The sequence below is a fragment of the Carassius gibelio genome, chromosome B3 (genome assembly GCF_023724105.1).
Source record: "Carassius gibelio isolate Cgi1373 ecotype wild population from Czech Republic chromosome B3, carGib1.2-hapl.c, whole genome shotgun sequence".
Lineage (NCBI taxonomy): Eukaryota > Metazoa > Chordata > Actinopteri > Cypriniformes > Cyprinidae > Carassius > Carassius gibelio.
Genome location: NC_068398.1, coordinates 44,502,139 through 44,514,163, shown reverse-complemented (window position 1 = coordinate 44,514,163; position 12,025 = coordinate 44,502,139). Strand labels below are relative to the sequence as shown.

Genomic DNA, 12,025 nt, shown 5'->3' with positions numbered 1-12,025 from the left:
TCAGATCTTTCTTGGGAATAGTTCTCTAGTACCACCATTTCATCGAGGGATGTTCTGCTAAGGCTAAGGCACTGTTCAGCCTTGTTGCTGAGCCTGCTACACCACACAAAAGAGGTAGAGCCCATAAACCAAAATTCAAGAAGGGCAATGTTAGACTGTCTCCAGCTGACTGGACTGTTGAGTGCAGGGAAGCATTCAAAACTTTGAAACATGAGCTTGTGCATAGTGTCACCTTGGCCATACAGATTTTAATGCACCATTCATCCTCGCTGTTGATGCCTCCTTTGATGGCCTGGGAGCCGTCCTCTCACAGTTGCCTTCTGTGGTGCTGTTGCCAGACCAGTGGCGTTCGCCAGCAAGACTCTATCGCACTCCCAGCTGAACTATCCAGCACATCGGCTGGAGTTTCTCACTCTTAAATGGGCAGTTTGTGACAAGTTTAGCCACTGGCTGAAAGGACGACGTTTCACAGTCTGGACGGATAATAATCCGTTAACATACATCTTAACTAAGCCTAGGTTGGATGCATGTGAACAGAGATGGGTCTCAAAACTCGCAGCATACAGTTTTGATCTGCGCTATGTGCCTGGCCTTAAAGAATGTGGTTGCAGACGCACTAAGCAGGGAGCCATTTGTACAGTCATGCATAGGCCATCGTCTTGTAAGTGAAAGTGAAAGTGAAGTGACATTCAGCCAAGTATGGTGACCCATACTCAGAATTTGTGCTCTGCATTTAACCCATCCGAAATGCACACACACAGAGCAGTGAACACACACACACACACTGTGAGCACACACCCGGAGCAGTGGGCAGCCATTTATGCTGCGGCGCCCGGGGAGCAGTTGGGGGTTCGATGCCTTGCTCAAGGGCACCTAAGTCGTGGTATTGAAGGTGGAGAGAGAACTGTACATGCACTCCCCCCACCCACAATTCCGTCCGGCCCGAGACTAGAACCTACAACCCTTTGATTGGGAGTCCAACCCTCTAACCATTAGGCCACGACTTCCCACTTCCCCCAAGTGAACCTTATGCCTCATTGCTGAACCAAGTGGATGGAATGATGGATGATACAGTACAAGATGCATTTAGATATACTGCTGCTAACTGCCAGTTAGTTGTTGATCAGTCCAAAGATGATGCTGTTGTCACCCCGCCGCCTCCTCAGGGGTCCCTCTCCTTGCAGGAAGTTTCAGCTGTGCTAGAAGCACATGACTCCAGAGGTGTTAGCCGAGTGAGAGGCACGGGACCAGTTATTCCTCAGCTTATCAGTATTGATCAGAAAGCCTCCCTACCAAGGAGTGAACTGGTTAGTCTCCAAGAACAGGATAACGTCTTGGGCAGGGTTCTTTATTACATCCAGCGTCACAGGAGGCCCACTAGACGTGAACGTGCCAGTGAGTCTCGTGGGTTGATGAAAATGTTGAGACACTGGGCCAAGCTCTCCATCAAAAACGGTATGTTGTACAAAGTAAAGAAAGACAGGCAAATGAACATGGCAATCCACCAGTTTGTTGTTCCAGACTCCCTCAAGGCTCAGGTTCTTTCTGGCCTCCACGATTCAGCTGGTCATCAGGGACAGGCTCGCACACTCTATCTCGCTAGGCAGAGGTTCTTTTGGACAGGGATGGAACATAACATCATCAGCCATGTGAGGAACTGCTTTCGCTGTTTGGTTGGGAAGACCCCAGAGCCCAATGACCGTGCTCCTCTTGAAAGCATTTGCACCTCTGAACCGATGGAGCTCGTGTGTATCGACTTTTGGACTGCTGAGCAGTCGGACAAGAAGTGTGTAGATGTTCTGGTTGTTACGGATCACTTTTCGAAGAATCAGCCAGCGAAGCAGGTGGCCCGGCGTCTGTGGAATGACTCCTTTTGCATATATGGTTTCCCAAAGCGCATCCATTCGGACCAGGGAGCCAATTTTGAGAGCCGACTCATTAAAGAGCTCCTGGAGATGGCTGGTATTCAGAAATCGCATACCACACCATACCATCCTATGGGGAATGGAGTTGTCGAGCGATACAACAGGACTCTTGGGAACATGATAAGGTCCCTGCCTGCCCATTCCAAAGCCAGGTGGCCACAGATGCTTCAGATGCTGACATTCTGCTACAATTGCACGGAGCATGAGACGTCAGGTTTTGCGCCCTTCTTTCTAATGTTTGAGAGGATTCCACGTCTACCTGTTGATGTTTTGTTCCAGCACACCCTCCTCAGCGATGCTGTCATTAGCCATCGTGAATTTGACTCTAACTTGAAACGTGACCTGTCTGAAGCTGCACGCATTGCCTGTGAAAACAGTCGGATGGAGCAGGCTCGACAGGCAAAGAACTACAAATGCAAAGCAAAAGGGTCTCCCCTCACTGTTGGTGACAGAGTCTTGCTTGCAAATCATGGTGAGAAAGGGAGGAGGAAAATAGCAGACAAGTGGGAATCCACAGTTTTTGAAGTTAAGTCTGTGAAACCTGGAATCAACGTGTACCGTATCAGTGACCCAGTGACATCCAGAGAAAAAGTTGTTCACAGAAACCTCCTACTCCCGGTGAATTTCCTCCCAGCAGGAGGTCACGACATTTTGGACATCAAGATGCTCATCAGATAATGGTAGTGCACAAAGTGTCCCTGTGGTTCCTGTTGACGTGCAGGACAGTAAGACAAAGACACTTGAGTGGTTACTGCAAATGGATAAGACTAATGATGGGGATGCTACAGTCAGCCATTCCAATTGCTCACCTGTTGTAGCTGTGAGTGCCTCTCTCCCAGAGACTGAAGTGAATATAGTCCCACATGCTGTGAGTGGGATTTTACAAACACCTCCCCTGACCATGCTAGTGACGCACAGCCAGGTGCATTAGCACAGGACCACGTAGTTTGCAAACAGCCACCTCCACTCTGCACTAGGGCAGGTAGACTTGTTAAGCCCCCAGCTAGACTCATTTGTGAAATGAATGAACAGGTTGTAGATGACTCAGCTTCAACAGTTGATTCTTTGTTTTCTTTTGTGAGGAACATGCTTTCTGGATAGTTTGCTTGTGTATGTATATTTCTTAAGAGTGTTCGCACTAGTTTATCTGAAGTATTTGACAATAATCTGCTAAGGAGCAATGTTTACAATATGAGAGGTGTACACGGCATCTTTTGTGTCTTTGTTGGTATGGGGCTTTGCTACCCCCTTACTGACTTTCTCCCAGGTGGGGAGTTTCTAACTGACTTGAAACGCATTTGCTCCTAATGCTGATCTAAAAAAAATGGTATCTAAAAAAAAATTTAAAAAATTTGTTGTTGTTGTTTTGTACCCAATTTAGCAGGATTTAAGGGGGGTGTATGTAACATAGTTAAAAAGGTTCAGGTTAAATCCTACTAAATGTGAGTATGGTGCCACCTACTGTCACAAAGTGTACCTGCAGTGAACGCTAGTAATGACGAAGGTAGTAATGGAGGATTTCCCTTGAGGTAACGAGTCTATGAATGTCCGTGGACTATACAGTGTTAACTCACATTAAAAGCATGTAAAAGTTAAGCTAGATTTATTTTGGTTGTATAAGGTGTTGTTTATTAATTTCGCCATGTTTTTATAAAGTCAACCATCTGTTTATGTGTTTTATAGCCGATAGAAAGTCTCTCAAGTATAGCAAGCTAACTTTAAAATGATGCCGTCTTTCCAGAAAGATCATGCGCTGTTTATCCACATGAGATGACTACTCAACACTGTTTTCCTTTGTCATAAATGCAGGTATGTTACCATATGTTGATATAAGGTGTTGTAATGTTTGAACATATGATTGAGGTATTTTATGCTGTTTGTCTGCCTCCAGTATGTTGAATTGTAACGAAGTTACATGATTGTTTACACATAAGTGACTGTTAACATAAAATGTAAAGGTAACTGTAGGAAATCTGTATAATTACATTTTGTTGTTTGTTGTTACAAGCACATATTAATCCATGTTGTGATAATTGAGGAGAGACCGTTTTATCTCGCTCCCGCCCATATTCGCAGCCGCGTCCGAAATAATTTCTCACGTTTAAAGTCTAGTGTGACCGCGCCTTAATAATGAATAAAAACGTATGAGTGCATATATGTGTTTTATTCTGTTCTGTCTTCATGTTTTGTCATGTGTGCAGTAGTACTGGTTGATTTCAGGAACAATGGCAGTCTGGCCTCTTTGTCTGTCTTTCTTTCTGCTCTTTGCTCTGGATGCTTCAGGTAATTGTTGTGAAGTGTATGTGGCCCAGTTTTCTATTCATCTAGTCATATAATTACAATATCGTAAAAAAGTTGATTTATTTCACTAATTCCATTCAAAAAGTGAAACTTCTATATTTTATTCATTCATTACACACAGACTGATATATTTCAAATGTTTATTTCTTTTCATTTTGATGATTATAACTGACAACTAAGGAAAATCCCAAATAAATTAGAAAATTAGAACATTGTGAAAAGGTTCAATATTGAAGACACCTGGAGCCACTCTCTAATCAGCTAATTAACTCAAAACACCTGCAAAGCCTTTAAATGGTCTCTCAGTCTAGTTCTGTAGGCTACACAATCATGGGGAAGACTGCTGACCTGACAGTTGTCCAAAAGACGACCATTGACACCTTGCACAAGGAGGGCAAGACACAAAAGGCCATTGCAAAAGAGGCTGGCTGTTCACAGAGCTCTGTGTCCAAGCACATTAATAGAGAGGAGAAGGGAAGGAAAAGTTGTGGTAGAAAAAAAATGTACAAGCAATAGGGATAACCGCACCCTGGAGAGGATTGTGAAACAAAACCCATTAATTATCAGTAATTCAGGCTAAAGGAGCCCCAACTAAGTATTGAGTGCTATACATGCTCATATTTTTCATGATCATACTTTTAAGTTGGCCAAGATTGATAAAATCAAGTTATATTAAGTTATATTCTATTTATTTATTTATTTATTTATTTTGAGATACTGAACTTGGGATTTTCCTTAGTTGTCAGTTATAATCAGCAAAATTAAAAGAAATCAATATTTGAAATATATCAGTCTGTGTGTAATGAACTTTTTGATGATATTGTTATTATAAGACCAGCACCTGTATGTGGCCCAGGTTTCTATTTATACAGATTAGCTCAAATCCCACTGACTGTTAGTTTAGACTTGGACATAAATATATTTTATCTATACATAACCATTCTTTTTCTTTTATTATTTCAGAGGCAGCACCTCTTAATTGCAGAAGCGATGGTGAGTTATTTTAGTGTGTTACATTTGTTCTGTCTAGTTGTAGTGTTAAAAGCAGGGTCGTCGCTGGTGGGGTTAATGGTGGTGATGATCATAGGGACCCACGGATGTGGAGAGAGCTCAAACACCGAACTGAGTTCTCCATCTGCACCTGAGTGAACAAAAACATAAACTTACAAACACAAAAAGAGGTGAAAAGCTTAATTCAGCATCAGTGCGCTGTGTTCTGTGCACACAGAGAGCCACGTCTCAGCCCTTCAACACCAAATTGAGTTTTGGCTCTTCTTGCTTTTGATGCATAAAATATAATGTTGTACCTGTCTTGGCGGTCGGTTATCTCTTATTTGAATGTAAACAGTTGAGAAAGAAATCAGATGCATTGTCTCTTAAAGTGACTGCACCTAATTTACCAGCTGCTGTCGATGTCCTTATGTTAATCCATGAAATCTAATGAGAGAAAATCTCTCACTGCCCTTCAACTCTTTTTCATTTATACAGTTTAGACTATGCAATGCTATTTTACATTTGATTATATGCTCTCTGTACCTGGACAATTACAAACTTAAGCATTGTTTAATTTGTATCTTTGTTCTGTTTATTTCTTTGTGCTATTTACACATTTTAAACAGGGACCTGTACCCTGGTCAGACAAGGTGCGTATACAATATCAATCTGATCTCAGTTTAATGAAAATGCTAAAGGTTTAAAGGTGCCATCTGTAATGTTTGGCAAAAAAAAACAAGTCATACTCCACATTCCATAACAGATGGGGGCAGTATGCCTCAATAAAGTGAATTGGTATACTCTAGAGTAACAAACGAGAAACGGCATAGTCTCTATGCTCCGCCTCTACTTTCACAACAACACTACAGCCATAGCCGAAGCCTAACTGTGCGTTCACACCGCCGGCGTCGAGAGCGTCAAAAATCACTCTTGAAGCTCTGCTCACGACGCTGCAGAAAGATTTGTGAGTGCTCAGATGCTCTAACGTAGATCGAATGCTTATTTTGTATTTAAAGCGGCCGCAAAGCAAACAAGCTTGTTGATCTCGTGCAGACTAACCACAAGGAGTTATAACCTCATTAAATATTGTTGTGGACGAGATATTAGGAACCTTTACTTAACAGCAATACTTAACAGCAATAATCAACCTGTCCTTTATTCTACTTGGGAACTAATGTGCCAACTCTCAAGCATTCACCGTGAGACACATGCAATTGACTCTTTTCACATGCTTTCACGCCACACATCAATTTTTTTCACGCACAGAAAAACCACGAAGCAAAGAGGACACGGAGACCAACAGACTAGACAGAGCAGGTTAGTTATGATATAATAATAGGGCTGTGCAAAAAATCAAATGCGATTTTCATGCACCTCTCATCAGTAAAGACACTCCTGTAATTAGAAGTATATCCCCAGCCTGTGCGTTCAGATCAGGGTTGCCAGGTTTTCACAACAAATCCTTCCCAGTTGCTTCTTAAAACTAGTCCAAAACTAGCCCAATCGCGTTTCTGGGAGGTTCTCCGATAAAAATTGCTTCCCGGGGTTAAAATATAAATTTTTGGGAAGGGTTTCCCTGGTAAAATTAGCATTTTAGGGGCTAAAAATTACGTTATTAGTATTGGGATTGCTTCAAACCGCGGACATGAAAAACAAACGCAGACTTGGCAACACTGGTTCAGGTGGAGCAGCAGTTACTACACAGAGACGTAGTCTACCGACAACTAACACAAAATCGCTTTCAAAATCGATACATTTCTATGTTATAACTTCCCGAAAACAAATACACAAACATATAAACAAACTTCTAGCGAAATACTAACAGCATCTAACTTACCAATCCAAAATAAATGTTGCAAGTTCGGAGTCGAACCTCATTTCTTTCAGGTCCATCAGTTGTATCCAGCGATTAAAAGCAGTGCAGATGTTAATTTGATTTGTGTTTCCGAGCGCGGTTGTTTCCCTGAAGCGGGTGACGCTCTCTTCCCTGAACTGAAATGAACTAGTGGGCTGTACTTTCCACATGATTGACATCAGGTTCAAGTACACGCCCACAAGCCCTGCGAGTTATTCGTGTATTGCAGGTTGGCTGTTGGATATGTTGCCCGCATACCGCCTCCCATGGCCGAAACTGGTATTACAACACCTGTCGGGCCGTGGCTAGTAATGCTAATGCTAATTAAGGTTGATATCTCTGCAGCACTATAACTTGACATTTTTTTAATGACATCATCGCCCTTATTTCTTCTCATTCTTTTGATGCGTATAGGTCATGTTATGGATATTTTTACCTCAATTTTTGCATATGGCACCTTTAAGGCAGCAATAATACTCGCTTATCTTTCTTACAGAAACCTGTGAAAGTGGATGGTCTGCATATGAAGGTAGATGCTTCCGCTTTTTTAACTTTCAGCGTTCCTGGATTGAAGCAGAGGTATGAGATGCCATCTTATCATAGGGATTCCTTCATTTCTAAGTCTTGAAATTTTCAGTTAGTTAACAATAGTTTTTATGTCCTACTCTCTTTAGAAACAGTGTTTGGGCTACGATGGGAACCTGGCCTCTGTACACAGTTATGAGGAGTACACCTTCATACAGATCATGATTAAATATCAAACTCAAGAGGCAACTCCTTCCTGGATAGGAGGCTATGACGCTGTTTCAGTATGTTTGTTTGAATTCATTAATTAGGATTTTATTTTAGGGGTTTTTGTACAATACTTTATTTCTTGTACTGCTGATATTAGACATGTGCCGGTAATGTGATACATCACTGTAATGATTATGGAGTATATTGTTATTGTGGGCACTCCAAAATACAGTGAATAATTATACATTACAGTTTATTCAGGATCTGGATTGCATTTTAAGAATACTATTCCCATCAACTGGTCAAAATGCACAACACACTGTATGCCTCTTAAAAGATGTGTGTGTGCTCTGATGTACACAAGCACACATGAGAAGCACATGGGGAACATGTGAGAGACGAGCTGAATGAAAGCACATTCACTGTCTGACAGCAGATGGTGCTAAACTGCAGAAAATACAGCCCTTACCCTGGAAACCCCAGAAATAAAGCAGCTGCTGCTCTACTTTCTAAGCATGTGTAAATAGATTTAAATAACCATTCAGATTTGTGGTTTTGCTGTTGTGTTCATCACAGTGCCAAATACTTCAGTAAATAGGATATTTATGGTGTTCTGTTCACAGGAGGGAAACTGGCTCTGGAGTGATGGATCAAGTATGATAATACAGATATGGGCTTCTGCACAACCTGACAATTTCAACTGAAACGAGAACTGCCTTGTGATGAACCATCAGCATGAGTGTTTTAAATGTTTATGAAATATCATTACTATATTTATCTTTTTTTATACTTGCAAATCCTTAGTAGCCTCAATTCAAATAACCAGCCGAATGTAGAACTTCATTTTAACTTCACCTAATGTTTATGAAATGCTAATGGAATAGAATTGGCCGTATTACCTTAACAAGCATTAAATTTGATCAGAATACTTTTACTGTAACAATAATATATATTTTTTCCCTTCCTGCTATAGCCTCAAGCAACTGGAATGACTTCCTCTGTAAAGAGAAAAGGGCTTTAGTGTGTGTGAAGAAATGAACACCAGCGTTTAAGCTTCATGTTAAATTTTTAATGTCTTAGTGTCTTGAATTAAAGGAATAGTTGACCAAAAAATTACAATATTTAAAACATCGCTTACCTTCAGTCAATCCAAGATAAATATTAGTTCTTCATCAGAACGGATCTGAAGAAATATAACTTTACATCATTTGCTTATTGATGGAGATCCTCTGCAGTGAATGGGTGCCATCAGAATAAAAGCTCAAACAGCTGATCATGAAGACATCACAATAATCCACACGACTCCAGTCCATCAATTAATGTCTTGTGAAGTGAAAGGCTGCAAGTTTATCAATTTTTCATTTTTTGGTCAACTGCTCCTTTACCTGATTCTCTCTGATTTTTTTACTAATGTACAAGAACAACTCTATAAATATCAAGCAGTTGCATTTAATTGTTTCTGTGGGGTTCTGTCTCATTTCAAGTATCAGATGTGCATTTTCTGAATGAAATTCCTGAAGATTTTCGGTAAATTTTGGATATGCGATGGAAGTGTGTGCATACATGCTTCCAGTCTTGTGACGCTCGCATTTACTATAAAGGAAACTTACATACAAAACTTGTATGACTATACAATTGAATTGACTATAATCAATGATTTTTTAATTTAACAGCAGATAATGATATATCAAAAACATGGGGAAACATCCTCCCTACATTTTGAGTAACTCTGTGTGGAAATTCATGAAGATACAACGCGGAGATTAGGGCTGTCACTTTTAGTTCAAAAATCGATTGCACAATCGATCGGACCAACCAAAAAAAGTTTCCAAAATGAAAAAAGGGAATCAATTTTAACCAAATATGTACACTATTAATTTTAAAAGAATCAATCAATTAAAAAATATGGATGTAACAAAACTCACAAACAAGCAGAAAAAGTGCAGTATGCATTGAGAAAGCTAGACAGAAAATACCAGCAATTTTACGTGCCTACAAGACCCAGTGATGTCGAAAGTGCCGTCATATGCTGCATTCACACCAAACGCGAATAGAGCGTCTGGCACGAATGATTTTAATGTTAATTCAATGTAAAGACGAGTTTACGCGCATATGGAGGTCTCGCGGCACTGTAGATGCAAATTCGCCTCATTCGCGCATCTAGTTACGGAGGATTCTGAGTTATGAAAAGGACCGTTGCAAGCTGACAGCGACCGGCTTTTGTGGTGGAAAATTGGCAGTAATACCCCTACCTTGCGCAGCTGTATCTGAGTGTTCCTGGGGCGTCAGTGCGGTCGGAGCGCGTCTTGTCAACAGCTGGACATATAGTGAAGTGAATAAAAAACCCTCTGCTCTGGACCCGAAAATGTTGATCGACTTGTTTCCCTGTCCAATAAATTTGTAATGGCCTTAGCCTTTTTGAACATTTCATTATACTTTCATTAAGTGTCGGTTACGTAAAAAAAAACACACACATGGCCTGTCCTCAAGTCCATTTCAAGTTTCATTTTTTGAACAGGTGTTTGAAATGGACTGAATCATTATTTAAAATAATCTTGGAGATTTTTGAATTGCCTAAATCATAAATGCAGCTGGGTTGAAGCCTCCAGTGATGTTTTTCTTTTGTTATGGCAGCCGTCCCCTCCGCATATATATATTTTTTGAGAATGTTGCACTCCTGTTGCTGTTTGTAATTCAGCACGAAACTTCATGCCAATAAATAAGAAATATTGCTGACTTGTGCGTCTCGAGCACTCTCTTTACGTACGTCCTTTATTTGATGTTGAAAAAGGAAACGTCTTTTTTTTTTTTTGACATGGAAAATCGATTTTACAATTGATTCAATGAACACTTATGTCTTAAAAATCGAAAATGATTTTCTCACAAAAGTGACAGCCCTAGCGGCGATTGCTTTATTCTTCTGTTGATTATGCAATTCAGCATCAGGTGAAGGTAGAGGTAAGGGAAACTTTCATACGAAACTTGGCTAGATTTACATAATTAATGATTTTAAAATTTAACAGCGGATAGTGGTATATCAAAAACATGGGGAAACATCCTCCCTACATTTTTGCGTACCTCTGTGTGGAAATTCATCAAGATACAACACGGAGATTATTCTCCGGTTGATAATTCAGATCAGGGATTTCTTCTTTCAAACACAAACCACTCAAATGTGCAATACTTCTCATTTTCGAAGAGCTGGTTTTGTTCTGACTGTTATGTAAGATCAATGTTTCAATCAGGACCACTTCCGTCAAGTATATTTATGAAAATTATAATTGCATACAGTTAGTGTGGGCAGCCATGCTTGGACAGAGCGGGGAAAGCAGCAAGACAAACCCCCCTGGGGTACAGAACAGAACCATTATAAGCATACATAATTACAATTAACAATTACATGAGTTGTAAACAAATGTGATAGAGACTGCTTCCAATGAAGACACTGTAAAGAAAGAACAAGATAGATCAGATTACAGGTTCAGTTGGAGGAGTTGGGGTTGGAGGAGGGAGGTAATTGCAAGCAGCAATGCGATGGAGAGACACTGAATAATGGGAATTTAAATAGACCACAGGTGATAGGTGTCAAGACTGGATTGGTACATGTTAGGAACAGCTGACTGTCAGCTGATGCAAATAAAGGTGGGGGGTGGGAGCGTCACCCAAAGTTAATATTCCCCTAGTAGCAGCAGTCTGATATGATGGCAGTATTATCCAATTCTATCCATCTACCATGCTGTAAAAAAAAATTACAAAGGGGGAAGCATCACCCCAAGTTAAGCAACTGAAGATGTGCAACAAGCATGTTTCTTAAAAATGCTTAAATCTCATGCCAATCCCGAGTACCCACAGAGCAGTACGAATCCCCATCTCCAAAAGTCCCCAGCCTGGTCATATCTGCAAAACAAAAATACAGCTTCGATTCTCCCTGGAAAAACCAAGCTCCTTTAGGCATGTTGTGGGCGGAGCTATAATACTGATTTGTGTTGTTTCCATAACCTATTCACTTATGTGCTGATTTCCAAAAAAAGAGAGAATCTGATGCAGTTGTACTTACCTGAATGGGGTCTTCCACCATGTTTTAATAGCAAACAATGTGCAAATCCAGTGTCAACCTGGTCTTGTTTATAAAACATTCATCACTGAAATGACGAAAACAACACTTGCTACACTCCATTGCTGCCCGAAAAAAGCAACAGCATCCACGGTCCATGTA

General features: G+C 40.6%; 1 protein-coding gene across 4 annotated transcripts in view; it reads left to right on the top strand.

Moving 5' to 3' along the window:
• The window catches only part of LOC127952781 (galactose-specific lectin nattectin-like), a 166,268-nt gene extending 157,717 nt beyond the window's left edge, over window positions 1-8,551 (top strand). For 2 of the 4 annotated variants that reach the window (XM_052551548.1, XM_052551546.1), the window contains exons 7-9: window positions 7,571-7,653; window positions 7,749-7,883; window positions 8,433-8,538. In XM_052551548.1, coding sequence (XP_052407508.1) covers window positions 7,571-7,653; window positions 7,749-7,883; window positions 8,433-8,513 — 299 coding nt within the window. In that variant the 3' untranslated portion in view covers window positions 8,514-8,538. Of the gene's footprint in view, window positions 1-5,189; window positions 5,220-5,845; window positions 5,870-7,570; window positions 7,654-7,748; window positions 7,884-8,432 lie in introns of all 4 variants that reach the window. The other 2 variants (XM_052551543.1, XM_052551549.1) reach the window with 2 other exon arrangements.
• The last annotated feature ends 3,474 nt before the right edge of the window (window positions 8,552-12,025 follow it).